The 18,415-nt window shown below is 40.8% G+C and overlaps 1 protein-coding gene across 2 annotated transcripts; it reads right to left on the bottom strand.

The window, feature by feature from the left end:
* Positions 1-13,748: 13,748 nt before the first annotated feature.
* dnajc9 (DnaJ (Hsp40) homolog, subfamily C, member 9) lies at positions 13,749-18,341 on the bottom strand. Of its 2 annotated transcripts, XM_042085666.1 has the most exons (8): positions 18,185-18,341; positions 17,718-17,905; positions 17,486-17,626; positions 16,986-17,240; positions 16,650-16,733; positions 14,233-15,817; positions 14,016-14,099; positions 13,749-13,927 (listed from the first exon to the last, which is right to left on the bottom strand). In XM_042085666.1, the coding sequence occupies exons 2-6, from the start codon at positions 17,889-17,891 to the stop codon at positions 15,698-15,700; spliced, it is 774 nt and encodes a 257-aa protein (XP_041941600.1). In that variant the 5' UTR covers positions 17,892-17,905; positions 18,185-18,341; the 3' UTR covers positions 13,749-13,927; positions 14,016-14,099; positions 14,233-15,697. The 2 variants fall into 2 exon arrangements, with proteins under 2 accessions (XP_041941600.1, XP_041941602.1); XM_042085668.1 differs by lacking the exons at positions 13,749-13,927; positions 14,016-14,099 and having other exon boundaries at positions 15,654-15,821; positions 16,641-16,733.
* Positions 18,342-18,415: the final 74 nt, after the last annotated feature.

The following is an 18,415-nucleotide window of genomic DNA, read 5'->3' as shown; positions in this document are numbered from 1 at the left end:
CTGGTCACCAGCATGACCATCTTGCACCAGCTGTATCCCACAAGACAGGCTGGTCACACCAGCATGACCAGCTTCCTCAGATGGTCACGCCAGCATATGCAGCTGGTGGCCCAACCAGCTACACCAGCAAAGACCAGCAAGAGCTGGATGAAAACCAGCAAAGACCAGCTAAAACCAGCTACCAGCATAAGCTGGTTTCTAGCTGTTTTTTTCAGCAGGGACAGTTCAGCTTACGCACGTATATAATACGCAAATTGTGACACTGAATGAGAAATTGCTGTTATAATGTGCATACGACTAGATGATGTGGACGTTGAACAAACATATTTTTAGAAGTTTAATTCTGGCCTTAGAAATGTACCAAAAAGACTGAGAAAACATGTAATTGTGTTCAAATTTAAGAAGACTTGAATTTATTAACTGCAAAATCCTAGATGTTTAGGTAGGGGCTATCAATTGCAAAACCCTTGTGTGAGACAATTCTGCATCTCATCAGTGTAGCCTAGGGATTGGCCAAGCCACAGAGTTAGCCAGTGCAGCCCTTAGATCTCTCTTGTCCAGCCCTGTCCTTATAAAGGCCTTACACTGGAGTGGACCGTTACACAGGTAACACAGACAGTATCAGGAACACTGCACAGACAGCAGTTCACGCCAGGTGCTGATTTTGTATCACATCTCTGCACACTGTGGCCTTCTCTCTCTCTGTTCAGAGTAGTGCCGTTTAAGAGTGCTCTAGCTCCTATTAGCTGGACATCACTGGAACGTGTGCTACAGTTTGTAATAATTGCACAAGATGACAATGAGTAGGTTACACAAGCATTTTGTAACTGACTGATTTTCATTTGAAGAGAAGGACAAAGGGGACAGAACTGTAAAACAGAACTGTAGAACATAACTGTAGAACTCAGCAGAGCTGCTGCACATTCAGTAGACCAACTACATGGATCTAGTGTGTCAACATCAATCAGGTTTCCAGCAGTGTCTTTGGGACAGACTGTTTCTGTGCTGTGCCAACCTGTGCCCTGTCCAGAGTTTGTTAAATATACATGTACCTTGAATAAAATCATGATTATTTTATTTGATTAAATATACCTTGAAGTCATTTTCTACCTCCTAAACCATGTCTTTCTTTATTCTAAAATGCACATACACAAGGATACAAGGTTTATTTGTCACATACATAGCAATACTAACGTAAAGTATGTAGTGAAATTTCGTATGGTGCTCAGCTTGTCTGTTTGGCTGACCGACAGACAGACATACAGACAGTTAGACAGACAGATAGATAGACAGACAGATAGATAGATAGATAGATAGATAGATAGATGGCATCCATTTATTTTCTCTGCTTCTCATTATTCCAGTATGTATGTATGTCTCTGGTTTACTATTGGACATTTAAAAGTGGACCCTGCGGTGGGTCAGTCGTGGGCTAAGCATTGGTGGTGGTTAGTGAGGTCGCCCCTTCACTCTAAAGTGCTTTGGGTGCCTTGATAAAGCACTATATCAGTGCAAGTTGTTGTACATCAGAGTGTTGTCCAGTCTGAGGCGGCGGCCGACGTGTGTGCCCACAGCACTCAGGTCTCTCATGCTGTTCTATTATTATACTACCCCACCCCCCCAACACACACACACATGCAGGCTCTCTGCGCATCCCAATCATCTTAGGAGTGTGTGTATTGCATGCATGCATGTGTGCGACTTCCTTACCCCAGCACCAGGGGTGTAGTGGTAAAATAAGAGTAGTTATTATCATGAACTATCTGTCAAAATAAGCCCCGCCCCCTGAAACGTCATAAATCACGTCATAACCACGCCTCCTTTTTATGCAAATTAGCCACGTGGTTGTCGCCACGTGTTGTTTGTTATTGTTATTGTTTTGTGAGTCATGTGACAGTCATGTGACTGGTGTCAAACCCCTGGGCAGCCATATTGGATGTAAAGTCATGTGTCTGTTGTCAAACAATGCCACGCCCCCCTTGACATCCATATTGGATGTAGTGTCATGTGACAGTCATGTGACTGATGTCATACCCCTGGGCGTCCATATTGGCCGCCAAACCCACATGTGTGTTTTGTGGATAATGGGGGATCAGATAAACTTTGTAAGAGTTGTATATGTTTAGTGGTAAATGGGGATAGATATAAAGTGTGCTGCTAGCCCAGAGGAAAGAAAATGTTAAAATGAGAGCTCCTCTCTTTCTCAGTTGTTTCTCCTAGACAATAATGAGATCACAGTGATATAAAAATGAGATTATTGCTTTTGTCTCCCGCTTCTCAGGTTTGTCTCTGGAGCAAAAGAGTTAAGTTATCTCAGTGTAGACTCCCTTTAATATACAAATGAGATCTCGTCAATTTTTTAAATAATGCTCAGTGTTGTCTAATTTATACTCCCTTTAATATACAAATGAGATCTCATCAATTTTTTAAATGCTCAGTGTTGTCTAATTTATACATCTCATATTTTACTCAGGCTGATCCACCAGAGAGCTCTCTCTGTAAACTCATGCAATTCTCATTTCAGATCATTTTGGTAAATCTCAGATTAGGCTCCATCAGTTCTGTAAAAGAGATCTCTTCACAAGCTTGAACCGTTCTCATTCTAGTCATCTCAGTTTAGTCCTTTTTTGATTTACAAAAGAGATCTCAGCAAAGGCTTATACAATACTCAGACTTGCTCAGTTTATATATCTCATATTTTACTCAGGCTTATCCATCAGAGAGCTCTCTAAGTGAACTAATGTAATGCTCATCCAGAACTATTTGTTTTATAAATTAGTCTGATCTGTAAGAGCGCTAGCTGTTGTACAACAATTCTCAAATGATTTTCATTGGCTTATTTGTTTTAATTGCACATATTTTCAAGTTCACATTTGCAAACAGTAGGCCTAACCATGTGATGTGACCACCACACATGACGATGCTCTGACAGACCTCTGAAGTTCGCCTACAAAAAAGCTACCATCTATGCCCATACAAGGAGATCACCTGTTAAATTCTCGCGCAGGCCAGGGAGACGACGAAATCGGAGAGGCAGACGTTTTCCTGAACGCACTTTTGTCTTCAACCTTCGAGTAGATATTATAATCAATGGTACGTGAAGGCGGCACAATTTGATTTTTGCTACCCCAGAGCTAACTTGCGACTTGTTAGCAAGTTAGAGAAATCAAGTTAGACTCCAGAGGTCTATGATGGTCGGACGTGACAAACTCGCGTGCAGAAGACTCCTACCAGAAAATGCAGTCTAGATTTGGCGCCCAGTGAAACCAATTGAAACGGTGTGTGGGTATGAAGGATTGTGCGGAACTTGCCACCACGAAAACTCAGAGAAGGTACATTAACATTTTGGTAATTTGCTAACGTTCTTGCATATTTTTAGACTCAATATATCATTGAACAACCTGACGAAGCAGCACAGAAAGTTAGCTAGCTAGTTAATGTTAGCTACTTGTAAGTTACATCACTGGCTGTGCCGCTTGTATATAAAGCTAACGTTAGACAATTTAACGTTGCTAGCTTACTTTGCCTTATACAGCTTTAGTCTGTATGTTTTGAATGGTGTTAAGCTATGCTGTAGCCAAAATGCACAGAATTTTAAAATGTCTTTGGGATGTCAGTCAAGATGACGAAGCTAACGTTATTGCCACTGGTTTAAACTGGTTCCAGCTCAATTCCACTGAAAAGAGGCCGGCAGCTCTGGAAGACTACGCTAGACCATCAGATCAAATTGCTGAACAAACAGCGTACCAAAATGGTAAGTATATTTTTCCCCACAATATGTTCTCACTTTTGTTTAACCTGCTATAAATTACAGCATATTGTAACAGGAGTGAAAGGGCATTCTTGTAACCCAGGTAAACTAGGAAGTAGCGTTGCTGCGGTCGAGGGATCGTGAAATAGGCAAGTCAGCATCTGCAGTCATGAATAACTTACCAGTCAACATTTCTTTTGCAATTAATAGAATCTGTAGCATGCAAATCAAACCAGCTATTAGCCTAATATAAAACCATGATATATCTAGGTATGGTGAAGGGTATGTGATGTGGGGTTATCTATCTATCTTTTAATGACAAAGGCCAAGGGAACATTATCAGGATGCATAGTATCCTGAGTCCATTCAATAACTGGCCTTTAAAAATAAAAATCTGCCTGCCTCTATGGGATTTTAACATAGGGGGTTCCTTACTTATGCCCCCTGTATTTTAAGGAATAACATTTATTAATTTACGATACCTGGTTCATTCACAAAGAATATTGGTGTGTTTAAAGGTTGGATTTTTTCCTAATTTTTTAATTGAGGCATTAAGATCAATTTCCAACAGATGATTTATTGTATTCCTCTGGTTGTCTTAACTTATGCACAGTTGATGGTTTTATAAAGACACCCCTACACCAATAAATAGTTCATGTAGACTGTCACACAATGGTAAGTGGAACATCGGCCACAGCTTGTAACAACTTCATTTTTTACCATTCTTTGCGTAGGGATGTGTACACAAGGATGTGTAACCTTGTGTAACTTTGTGTAACTTGGGAATTACAACAGAAAGGAACACGTTTCAGCTAATCAAAATCAATGACTGAAAGTGTCAGTTTCAGAGCTATTATTACCACACTGATAGATTGATTTTGCTTTTTATTTGCAGCCTACGTTATGCACTGTGGAACGCTCTGCGGATGGACAGCTGTGGAATCCGCAAAGGTCAAGAAGGCTTTTGTTACGAGGGCTGGAGGTTCCAAAACATCCATGAAGCTGGGGTAATTTTCTCTTATTTTAAATTATTTCCAATTGTGGTGAGCATTATTGGTGGGCTTTTTATAAAGGGTAGGCCTCTATTGCACTAAAATTATTCAACCTTTATACAGTTAACATCAAACTGTGTAGCTACGAAAGCTACAAAATCACATTGTCATAGAAATGATAGAGGCGAAATTTCCACTAGGTTTTATGAAGATATTTTACAGATGGGCTGAACATACATCAAAAGTAAAAAAAATGACATGGCCAAAATGATTAACTCACCAACAATATTTGTTGTATGGTGTATACCAGGGATCACCAAATGGTGGACCGCGATCCGAGTCCGGACCGTGACGTGATCCTATCCGGACCCAGACCATAATAGCCTAATTTAGATTTTCACGTAAGATTTCAAAGCTGCGCTAAATGTTTCGTTGGTTAGGATAACAGCATTTACTTCAGGAGCTTCAGGAACCATCATTTCGCTTGCTGCTACTCAGCCAGTGAAATCTGTGAATTCTGATAAAGTCGAGACAGTGAGTAAAGTAGCCTACTATGGGGAAGAGACTGATAGCCTGAAACGAGCGAGGAGAGGAGACGGGACGAGAAACAATCAGATGGATATCTAAGTTAACGATAAGTAAGTTATTTTCAAATCAGCGATTGCTCAAAGAGGAGGAAGCTAGACAGCGAGAACAGAGCTTTATATAACGATACGGGGGCAATACCACGCAAAACTGTCACGTCCGTAACGCCAACTAGGCTAAATATGGATGTGACAGTTTTGCACAGAATTGCCCTCGACCTCTTCTATTCTGAGACAGGCGATTTTTAAAAGCGCCAATTTGAAGCACCTCTACTAGACAAAGCATATTGAGCAAGCATAGGGTAGGCTAGGCCCATTCAACAGTGAACTGAGACCACAGAATATTTTACGATTTAAGAAGGCAATATGATTGATCCACCACAATCTAGTTAAGCCGACATGCATTCACTGCCCAACAACGTGATGTTCCTGGGTTTCCAGTATTTCGGGTCAACATAAAAAAAAACTAAAAAAATTAAATTAAACTTGCTGATTAATGGGTTCAAGGAACCAGCCTTGTCTCAGCTCAAATTTTATTTTAAGCTCACGTTAAGATCTTTAAAATAGCCAAGGCTACTCAGTTTTTCTCCCCAATCACTCTTATCTTGCCTTATTTCTCCTCATTTCGAATGTTGCCTTTTAGGCTACTTATTTTATTTCACATTAAACATTAGGCCTAGGCCTACAATCTTCTTGAATTTCCCCTTGGGGATCAATAAAGTATCTATCTATCTATCTATCTATCTATCTATCTACAACTAGGCTCCATCCATCCATCCTAATATTATATATACACAGTGGCGATTCTAGACATTTTTAACAAGGGTGGCACTAGTGAGGCACTGATTCAAGGGTGGCATGAGGCAAAACATCCAGATAAACAGAAACAGGCTCAAGATGTGAAATTAGCACAAATACATTAGGGAAACCAGATGCAAACACCATACTCATAAATTGAAGGACAAAAAAACACAAATACCTTACTCTCACATAAAATGTCTTTGTACTTGAATAAAATTTAATACAAACATATTAAAGTTAATTATCTAAGTTGTCTGTCACTGGGCTATGCTGTTCTAAAAGAAATTCCATCATGGGGACATTAAAATATAATCAATTTTATTATATTACTGTAAATGAAGATATACAAAATATACTCATCCAAGACATTTCCCCCACTCTATGGCCATCTATTTTTGTAGCTGTTACAATAATTTGACCTGCTTTTTTGTCTATTTGTTTATTTTCTCAAGAAACTTGAGGTTGGTATGAAGGAGTGTATTGTGTATGTGAGCAATTTCATCTTCCTGAATCTCAATATTATGATCACAACAAGTCTGGGCAAATTATTAATTACATTTTCACGTGGGGTAACTTGTTGCAGGGCAACCATAACAGGTTCCATGTCTTCCGATTAGATGATTAATCATCAGTTTCTTGAGAAACTTGAGGTTGGTATGAAGGAGTGTATTGTGGATGTGTGCAAACATTGTGCACGTTGCACATGGTGCAACTTCTTGCAGGGCCACCACATAACCGGTTCCATGTGTTTGAATTGGATGACTAAAGTTCTCAAGAAACTTATCTACCTGAATCTCAATATTCTGATCATATTCTGTATGTATGTATAATATATATACAGGGGCAGAGCCAGAGGGGTGGCACCTGGGGTGGCCAATCGAATCTCAAGGGTGGCCTGTGCCACCCGGAGCCACCCCTCTGGCTCTGCCCCTGTATATATATTATACATACATACATATACATAGCCTAAACATTATGATGCTCCGGACCTTTGCTTGAGGAAATTTTCTGTAACGACCTCGCTGAAGATTAATTGAATACCCCTGGTGTATACTGTATTTTCTGTATTTTGTTTTTGTTCTTGACAATTGTCAGTGTCTCTTGAGTGATCAGAGCTAAATGTTTTGGGCTAATTTAGATGTAATATTGAGTCATTGTCTTTGATTTACCGGATTGACCCTAAAGCACTCCTTATTTACAAATCACTTAAAGGACGAATTGATCCATAGCTCTTGTTGGAAATCACTGTGTGCTGTTCATAGGAAAAAGAAAATGTGGTGCCACCCCAAATCCTAGTCTACGATTGGCCATTAACATGGTGTAAGGCGGGACCTTTCTTGATGCACTGGCAGCAGTGTGAAGTGTCAGACGTCAGAAATGTAAGTGGCAAACACACTTGCCTTTATTGGCCTGCGGCACAATTGAACTGTGGAACGAAAGGTTTCCCCGATCAGGAAATACTCCTAAATACGCAACTTTGTGTAGGCTTAACAGAGGTAGCCTAAATATCGTGCCTATGACGATGACAGCTTTAAAAAAAAAAAACATTTATTTCACTTGTCTCACTGGATTGAAGGCAGAATGTGGGCTGTTGCGCAAATAGATGAATGAGGGTCGGGAGATTCCGCTAACAAAAACCTAAAGTTTTGCTAACATTTTCTCCATTATTATCGTAAAATATGTCTCCATGCAGGGCAGGGCTGGTTCTAACCTAGGCTAGGCTACTATATTTGGGTGGGCTGGTAGAAATTTTGGATGGGCAACATAGCAAAGCTGTCAAATTGGATCAAAACTAACATAAACACAAAACAAACACAAAACAATCAGTACTACCTAGCTTGAGTTGCTGCAGCCAACAGCCAGGGATAGGCAGTATGTCTGATACATGTATGTAAAATACAAAATAGTATGTGGTCATTTTTATTTTATTTAGTTGGAAAAAAATGGCATCATATTTTGTATCAAAATACTTTATAGGTTTGTAGTTTAAAAATAGTGCCAAATTATTTTGGTAAAACCAATAACCTACTTTTGGTGATGTGATTATAAAAGTGCAAAACAATGAATGCAGCACTGGTGCTGACTTGTAATTTGCCCAGAGTTGTTGTGATCAGAATATTGAGATTCAGGTAGATAAGTTTCTTGAGAACTTTAGTCATCCAATTCAAACACATGGAACCGGTTATGTGGTGGCCCTGCAAGAAGTTGCACCATGTGCAACGTGCACAATGTTTGCACACATCCACAATACACTCCTTCATACCAACCTCAAGTTTCTCAAGAAACTGATGATTAATCATCTAATCGGAAGACATGGAACCGGTTATGGTTGCCCTGCAACAAGTTACCCCACGTGAAAATGTAATTAATAATTTGCCCAGACTTGTTGTGATCATAATATTGAGATTCAGGAAGATGAAATTGCTCACATACACAATACACTCCTTCATACCAACCTCAAGTTTCTTGAGAAAATAAACAAATAGACAAAAAAGCAGGTCAAATTATTGTAACAGCTACAAAAATAGATGGCCATAGAGTGGGGGAAATGTCTTGGATGAGTATATTTTGTATATCTTCATTTACAGTAATATAATAAAATTGATTATATTTTAATGTCCCCATGATGGAATTTCTTTTAGAACAGCATAGCCCAGTGACAGACAACTTAGATAATTAACTTTAATATGTTTGTATTAAATTTTATTCAAGTACAAAGACATTTTATGTGAGAGTAAGGTATTTGTGTTTTTTTGTCCTTCAATTTATGAGTATGGTGTTTGCATCTGGTTTCCCTAATGTATTTGTGCTAATTTCACATCTTGAGCCTGTTTCTGTTTATCTGGATGTTTTGCCTCATGCCACCCTTGAATCAGTGCCTCACTAGTGCCACCCTTGTTAAAAATGTCTAGAATCGCCACTGTGTATATATAATATTAGGATGGATGGATGGAGCCTAGTTGTAGATAGATAGATAGATAGATAGATAGATAGATACTTTATTGATCCCCAAGGGGAAATTCAAGAAGATTGTAGGCCTAGGCCTAATGTTTAATGTGAAATAAAATAAGTAGCCTAAAAGGCAACATTCGAAATGAGGAGAAATAAGGCAAGATAAGAGTGATTGGGGAGAAAAACTGAGTAGCCTTGGCTATTTTAAAGATCTTAACGTGAGCTTAAAATAAAATTTGAGCTGAGACAAGGCTGGTTCCTTGAACCCATTAATCAGCAAGTTTAATTTAATTTTTTTAGTTTTTTTTTATGTTGACCCGAAATACTGGAAACCCAGGAACATCACGTTGTTGGGCAGTGAATGCATGTCGGCTTAACTAGATTGTGGTGGATCAATCATATTGCCTTCTTAAATCGTAAAATATTCTGTGGTCTCAGTTCACTGTTGAATGGGCCTAGCCTACCCTATGCTTGCTCAATATGCTTTGTCTAGTAGAGGTGCTTCAAATTGGCGCTTTTAAAAATCGCCTGTCTCAGAATAGAAGAGGTCGAGGGCAATTCTGTGCAAAACTGTCACATCCATATTTAGCCTAGTTGGCGTTACGGACGTGACAGTTTTGCGTGGTATTGCCCCCGTATCGTTATATAAAGCTCTGTTCTCGCTGTCTAGCTTCCTCCTCTTTGAGCAATCGCTGATTTGAAAATAACTTACTTATCGTTAACTTAGATATCCATCTGATTGTTTCTCGTCCCGTCTCCTCTCCTCGCTCGTTTCAGGCTATCAGTCTCTTCCCCATAGTAGGCTACTTTACTCACTGTCTCGACTTTATCAGAATTCACAGATTTCACTGGCTGAGTAGCAGCAAGCGAAATGATGGTTCCTGAAGCTCCTGAAGTAAATGCTGTTATCCTAACCAACGAAACATTTAGCGCAGCTTTGAAATCTTACGTGAAAATCTAAATTAGGCTATTATGGTCTGGGTCCGGATAGGATCACGTCACGGTCCGGACTCGGATCGCGGTCCACCATTTGGTGATCCCTGGTATACACCATACAACAAATATTGTTGGTGAGTTAATCATTTTGGCCATGTCATTTTTTTTACTTTTGATGTATGTTCAGCCCATCTGTAAAATATCTTCATAAAACCTAGTGGAAATTTCGCCTCTATCATTTCTATGACAATGTGATTTTGTAGCTTTCGTAGCTACACAGTTTGATGTTAACTGTATAAAGGTTGAATAATTTTAGTGCAATAGAGGCCTACCCTTTATAAAAAGCCCACCAATAATGCTCACCACAATTGGAAATAATTTAAAATAAGAGAAAATTACCCCAGCTTCATGGATGTTTTGGAACCTCCAGCCCTCGTAACAAAAGCCTTCTTGACCTTTGCGGATTCCACAGCTGTCCATCCGCAGAGCGTTCCACAGTGCATAACGTAGGCTGCAAATAAAAAGCAAAATCAATCTATCAGTGTGGTAATAATAGCTCTGAAACTGACACTTTCAGTCATTGATTTTGATTAGCTGAAACGTGTTCCTTTCTGTTGTAATTCCCAAGTTACACAAAGTTACACAAGGTTACACATCCTTGTGTACACATCCCTACGCAAAGAATGGTAAAAAATGAAGTTGTTACAAGCTGTGGCCGATGTTCCACTTACCATTGTGTGACAGTCTACATGAACTATTTATTGGTGTAGGGGTGTCTTTATAAAACCATCAACTGTGCATAAGTTAAGACAACCAGAGGAATACAATAAATCATCTGTTGGAAATTGATCTTAATGCCTCAATTAAAAAATTAGGAAAAAATCCAACCTTTAAACACACCAATATTCTTTGTGAATGAACCAGGTATCGTAAATTAATAAATGTTATTCCTTAAAATACAGGGGGCATAAGTAAGGAACCCCCTATGTTAAAATCCCATAGAGGCAGGCAGATTTTTATTTTTAAAGGCCAGTTATTGAATGGACTCAGGATACTATGCATCCTGATAATGTTCCCTTGGCCTTTGTCATTAAAAGATAGATAGATAACCCCACATCACATACCCTTCACCATACCTAGATATATCATGGTTTTATATTAGGCTAATAGCTGGTTTGATTTGCATGCTACAGATTCTATTAATTGCAAAAGAAATGTTGACTGGTAAGTTATTCATGACTGCAGATGCTGACTTGCCTATTTCACGATCCCTCGACCGCAGCAACGCTACTTCCTAGTTTACCTGGGTTACAAGAATGCCCTTTCACTCCTGTTACAATATGCTGTAATTTATAGCAGGTTAAACAAAAGTGAGAACATATTGTGGGGAAAAATATACTTACCATTTTGGTACGCTGTTTGTTCAGCAATTTGATCTGATGGTCTAGCGTAGTCTTCCAGAGCTGCCGGCCTCTTTTCAGTGGAATTGAGCTGGAACCAGTTTAAACCAGTGGCAATAACGTTAGCTTCGTCATCTTGACTGACATCCCAAAGACATTTTAAAATTCTGTGCATTTTGGCTACAGCATAGCTTAACACCATTCAAAACATACAGACTAAAGCTGTATAAGGCAAAGTAAGCTAGCAACGTTAAATTGTCTAACGTTAGCTTTATATACAAGCGGCACAGCCAGTGATGTAACTTACAAGTAGCTAACATTAACTAGCTAGCTAACTTTCTGTGCTGCTTCGTCAGGTTGTTCAATGATATATTGAGTCTAAAAATATGCAAGAACGTTAGCAAATTACCAAAATGTTAATGTACCTTCTCTGAGTTTTCGTGGTGGCAAGTTCCGCACAATCCTTCATACCCACACACCGTTTCAATTGGTTTCACTGGGCGCCAAATCTAGACTGCATTTTCTGGTAGGAGTCTTCTGCACGCGAGTTTGTCACGTCCGACCATCATAGACCTCTGGAGTCTAACTTGATTTCTCTAACTTGCTAACAAGTCGCAAGTTAGCTCTGGGGTAGCAAAAATCAAATTGTGCCGCCTTCACGTACCATTGATTATAATATCTACTCGAAGGTTGAAGACAAAAGTGCGTTCAGGAAAACGTCTGCCTCTCCGATTTCGTCGTCTCCCTGGCCTGCGCGAGAATTTAACAGGTGATCTCCTTGTATGGGCATAGATGGTAGCTTTTTTGTAGGCGAACTTCAGAGGTCTGTCAGAGCATCGTCATGTGTGGTGGTCACATCACATGGTTAGGCCTACTGTTTGCAAATGTGAACTTGAAAATATGTGCAATTAAAACAAATAAGCCAATGAAAATCATTTGAGAATTGTTGTACAACAGCTAGCGCTCTTACAGATCAGACTAATTTATAAAACAAATAGTTCTGGATGAGCATTACATTAGTTCACTTAGAGAGCTCTCTGATGGATAAGCCTGAGTAAAATATGAGATATATAAACTGAGCAAGTCTGAGTATTGTATAAGCCTTTGCTGAGATCTCTTTTGTAAATCAAAAAAGGACTAAACTGAGATGACTAGAATGAGAACGGTTCAAGCTTGTGAAGAGATCTCTTTTACAGAACTGATGGAGCCTAATCTGAGATTTACCAAAATGATCTGAAATGAGAATTGCATGAGTTTACAGAGAGAGCTCTCTGGTGGATCAGCCTGAGTAAAATATGAGATGTATAAATTAGACAACACTGAGCATTTAAAAAAATGATGAGATCTCATTTGTATATTAAAGGGAGTATAAATTAGACAACACTGAGCATTATTTAAAAAATTGACGAGATCTCATTTGTATATTAAAGGGAGTCTACACTGAGATAACTTAACTCTTTTGCTCCAGAGACAAACCTGAGAAGCGGGAGACAAAAGCAATAATCTCATTTTTATATCACTGTGATCTCATTATTGTCTAGGAGAAACAACTGAGAAAGAGAGGAGCTCTCATTTTAACATTTTCTTTCCTCTGGGCTAGCAGCACACTTTATATCTATCCCCATTTACCACTAAACATATACAACTCTTACAAAGTTTATCTGATCCCCCATTATCCACAAAACACACATGTGGGTTTGGCGGCCAATATGGACGCCCAGGGGTATGACATCAGTCACATGACTGTCACATGACACTACATCCAATATGGATGTCAAGGGGGGCGTGGCATTGTTTGACAACAGACACATGACTTTACATCCAATATGGCTGCCCAGGGGTTTGACACCAGTCACATGACTGTCACATGACTCACAAAACAATAACAATAACAAACAACACGTGGCGACAACCACGTGGCTAATTTGCATAAAAAGGAGGCGTGGTTATGACGTGATTTATGACGTTTCAGGGGGCGGGGCTTATTTTGACAGATAGTTCATGATAATAACTACTAATAAGAGATGGGTAAACTATGATCATGGTAAGGTGGACGGTATCAGACTTTTGACTCATGTCTATCAATACCAGTGGTATTAAATGGTTCCTACAGTGTTGATAAGTGTACATATTGTGAATGTGGATAACAGTGTGATTTCTGAATGTTAAAAGTTGCATTTGGTGAATAAACTCTTTTGAGAGGTGAAATTTCAGAGGTGGATAAACTGTGTTTACTTGCGTTTAGCCTCCACTACAACCCTGCCCAGTACAGACCACTATAGTCAGCATCCTGGGAAGCACCAGCACTATTTACATGACACAGTCTCAGGGATAGGTTATGCTCACAGAAAGTGTATTGTAAAATAAAGGTGGCTGCTGGGCTGGGTCTCCACAAAGCATGCGGAGCTGCTATTACTGGGCACCGCTTCTCTTGGGCTCCTCCTCGCAGTACTTCTCCTCCAAGTCAGAGATGAGGGAGTTGAATTTCTGTTCATTGGACTGTTGTTTCCTCTAATGACAGAGTGTAAATAAGGACTTATTTACAAAACTAGTAGCTAAAGTAGAGGGATTCCAGTCGTGTTTCCAAAGCCATGTCTACCTTGATCAGAGCGGTCAGGCTGTCTTCACTGGTGATACCCATCTCCTTTTGTTTCGTTTCAGCCTCCTCTCTCTCCATCTCCACCTACATCAAGTTAGATCCTATTCTCTTATTTGCACTTTTGTCATCAAACTTATTTTGAACGAGCGGATTTCCTAAAATGTGAACCGCAATATTGCCTCTATCGTTGTAGTGTGTATAAGAAATAGATGTGCACCTTTCCTCTGCGGTTGCGCCTCTTCTGTGCGCTCTCGTGTGTGAAAGCCCTGTAGGCGGGGATCTCTTGCGCTTCGATGAGCCTCTGAAGAACCTCTCTGATGCGCGGCTCGTCTTCGGTCTCGGCGCACAGAGCGGACTCCATGATGCGGTCCATGTCCCCGTCGAACTCAATGTAGAGACGGCAAAGGTCCTCCCTCTCCTTCGTGGAACCTATGTACTTTTTCTGAGACCACATTTTGTCAAGTCGTCAAGGAAAAGGTTGAAGACTGCACAAGGGCTGCGTCTAATGGGTAACCTGTTGGGCTGTGTGCGAATCTGGTCCCTGCGCGAGACTTTATTGCCAGGCTCCATTGTGACGACTGTTTGGCTTCCTTGTAAATTATGACGTCAATCAATATGCCTTTGGATAACCACACATGATTACAATTTTGTTATGGTTATAGTTATTTCAAATTGTAGAAAAAGATCACCATGAGCAAGGCCCGAAACGTTTGTAACTTTATGTGCACTGTGATTTAAATTTATTTTGGAGCTACCACCAAGCGAAACATCTGTTAAACTTAAGGTGCAGACGCCACTTCTACTTACGTGACGTTGTACGTTTATAGAGTACCAAGCGGTTTGTCCAAAGCAATATACACTACATTAACATTATCAGTTTAGTCACAGAACCTAAAAAAAGAAAAAAATATAGTAGGCCTATTATACTAATTAGAATGTACCAAAATAATAATAACCACAAACCATGACATTCAAATAGTACAATTAGTATACTGATGTTTTATATTTAGGTAGGCCTACTTTCTGTATCTAAAGCGATGACTGGTACCTTCACAATGTTTTTCAGCATGTATTGACTTGACACTATAGGCCTACTTTCAAATATAATTTTTAATCATTACAATTAAAACACATTACAAACAGTATAATCATAAGAAATGGGCAGATTTGTTACATCTAAATGTTCAAACAACTTCATACACGTGCCATGACAAGAAATAGGAATGCTAGAGCAGCTTTTTCAGTTGGAGGGGAAAAAAAAAAATATACTTCAATTATCTTCTAGAAAAGCCGAACGAACACACACACAACCACACGCAAAACATTTCAAAACGGCATTGAATATAATTTCAAAGTCAAATAGTAACTTTGAAGATGTACAACTTGAAATCATAAACCTGTACATAGGCCTAGTCTAAGGCCCCAATGACGGAGAGGCCCACTGTCCACAGGGGCTCTCCTTGACAAAGCAGACTTGTTAGTGTAAGCGCTCGACTGCTCCACCAAAAGCAACAGCCCAGCCTCAACAGACCACACTCCTCTTTCTGCGTCTCTGGAATTTAATGACAAAATAACCGTAAACGTTGTTTAAACGTTGTAAGACGAGTTGTCCCAGCCTGCTGGAGTGAGCACACCAGGCGGCCTCTGCTAACCCCTGGGCGCGGCGTGGCGGCCACACGCCATCATTTCTTCCCTTTCTTCTTGCCGGCTCCTTTGGCTCCCTTGCTTCCGCTCTGGCAGTACTTGGCCTCTAGGCCGGCGATGAGCGAGTTGAAGCCGTGCTCGCTAGACTTCTGCCTCCGCTGCAGCAACACAGAAACGGACCACACGTCAGGGAATGATCAAAGCCAACGTCACATGTAGCTGCGTGTAACTAAATGTATACAAGTGACGTTGGTAAAATGTATAATTAATCTATATATCCACACAGGACAGGACATGAGAGAAGAGAAAAGAAGAGAAGAAAGGAGGAGGAGAGGAGAGAAGAAAAGAGAAGAGATGAGAGTAGAGTAGAGGAGAGGAGAGAAGAAAAGAGAAGAGATGAGAGTAGAGTAGAGTAGAGGACAGAAGAGAAGAGAAGAGGAGAGATGAGTAGAGGACAGAAGAGAAGAGAAGAGGAGAGAAGAGAAGAGAAGAGGAGAGAAGAGAGGAGGAGAGGAGAGATGAGTAGAGTAGAGGACAGAAGAGAAGAGAAGAGGAGAGATGAGTAGAGTAGAGGACAGAAGAGAAGAGAAGAGGAGAGAAGAGAAGAGAAGAGGAGAGGAGAGATGAGTAGAGTAGAGGACAGAAGAGAAGAGAAGACGAGAGATGAGTAGAGTAGAGGACAGAAGAGAAGAGAAGAGGAGAGAAGAGAGGAGGAGAGGAGAGAAGAGAGGAGGAGAGGAGAGATGAGTAGAGTAGAGGACAGAAGAGAAGAGAAGAGGACAGAAGAGAAGAGAAGAGGACAGAAGAGGAGAGAAGAGAAGAGAAGAGGAGAGAAGAGAGGAGGAGAGAAGAGAGGAGGAGAGGAGAGATGAGGAGAGAAGAGAGGAGGAGAGGAGAGATGAGTAGAGTAGAGGACAGAAGAGAAGAGAAGAGGAGAGAAGAGAGGACAGAAGAGGAAGAATGTAGAGGAGAGGAATGATGTGCTGTTACCTTGATGAGGGCCTCCAGACTGTCATTGCTGCTAATGCCCATCTCTTTCTGCATCTCTTCAGCCTCCTTCCTCTCTTTATCAGCCTACTCAACACACACACACACACACACACAATAGATAAACAGTAGATCAGCTACTCAGTTGCCTATTACATAAAGACATCAACTACACAGCACATGGTTTAGTGATCAGAAATAAGGCTAGACATAAAATTTAAACGTGTGTGTTAGTGTGTGTTTGTACCCTGAGCCTATGGTTGCTCTTCTTCTTGGCGCGCTCCTGTGTGTGTGTGTGTGTGTGTGTGTGTGTGTGTGTGTGTGTGTGTGTGTACCCACCCTGCGCTTGCGGTTGCTCTTCTTCTTGGCGCTCTCGTGTGTGAAGGTCCTGTAGGCGGGCAGCTCCTCCGCATCCACAAGGCCCTGCAGGACGGCCCTGATGCGCGGCTCCTCCTGGTCCTCGGCGAACAGCGCCGCGTCCATGATGCGGTCCATGTCGCCCTCGTACTGCATGTACAGCCTGCTCAGGTCCTCCTTCTCCTCCGCCGTGTCTTTGTACTTCTTCTCAAACTGGAGGATGTCATCTAGGCTGATCTGCACAGGAAGGCAAAACCATTCAAAAGCTCGGCCAACACCAGCTGGACGCATCAGGGGATCCAACTGGGCCACGCAGCACTATACATTTTTGGCACCCTTGATGCCCCAGTTAGTTGACTTCTTTATTATGTGGTATCCATTGCCACTACTATAAACACTACATTACTACTAAATAATGTCCAAAGGCCAACCTAAACATACTTATAAACACACCTTACATAACACCCCCATGTGTGGCGTACCTTTGGGAAGAGCAGTCTCCAGTACTCTTCCCAGTCGCGGTCCTGGTTCATGCAGTCGGATTCTTCATCAACTGTCCCCTGCTCGTCATAGACGGCTCTTTGGTCTTTGTCTTTCAGCACATCATACACTTTGCCCAAAACCTAAAAGACCAACACCATCCTTAAAAAAGCTTCAAATCACAATACAAACACAAAGACGTCAATCAGACTGAAGGTTAACAAATAAAGCTACCTGAAACTTCTCGGTTGCCAGTTCATCGCCTTGTGCCCTGTCAGGGTGAACCTGAAGGGACAGTTTGTAATATCCGCGACGCACGTCTCCGTCCGACGCCTCTTTGGTGACGCCGAGGACCTCATACAGGTTCGAGGTCTTGAACAGCTCCTCGCAGCGTTCCAGCAAACCCATGGTTCGAGTTCGAGCTATAACGTCAAGCAAGTGGCATCAGGCTTACCCATGATACAGTGCTAGTGCTAACTAGCAAAATGGTGCATCTATGACGACGACAACAAAGGGAAAATGCCATTTCAAAACATGGCACCGACGTCGCGCCACTTCTTAAGACAACAGTTAATCGATTTGACTGATTTACGTGTCTTTAGATGTCTAGCTAACTGACATTTAACAAGATCTAACAAGCCCATTTAACATGACAAGACAAACGACTTGGTAAATTCTACAAAGGGATGGGAGATACTCACCTAGAGGTTAGGAGCAAAAACTCACCAGACTGCTGTTATCACAACAGTTAACACAACTATCTTACTAAGGTTTTATTAGAGCCCGTTTACCGAGCCACAGATCTTTCCGTCAACCCTACAAAATTTGGCGCGCACGTCATTACGTCATAAACATGCAACGAAGTACGTCGCATCAGAATGCTTATATAAAAGCTTACAGGAATATGTGCATTTCTCTTAGCATGTGTGTGC

The sequence above is a fragment of the Alosa sapidissima genome, chromosome 3, assembly GCF_018492685.1.
Source record: "Alosa sapidissima isolate fAloSap1 chromosome 3, fAloSap1.pri, whole genome shotgun sequence".
Classification (NCBI taxonomy): Eukaryota; Metazoa; Chordata; class Actinopteri; order Clupeiformes; family Clupeidae; genus Alosa; species Alosa sapidissima.
The sequence above is the reverse complement of the archived record's forward strand: the minus strand, read 5'-3'. Positions and strand labels throughout refer to the sequence as shown.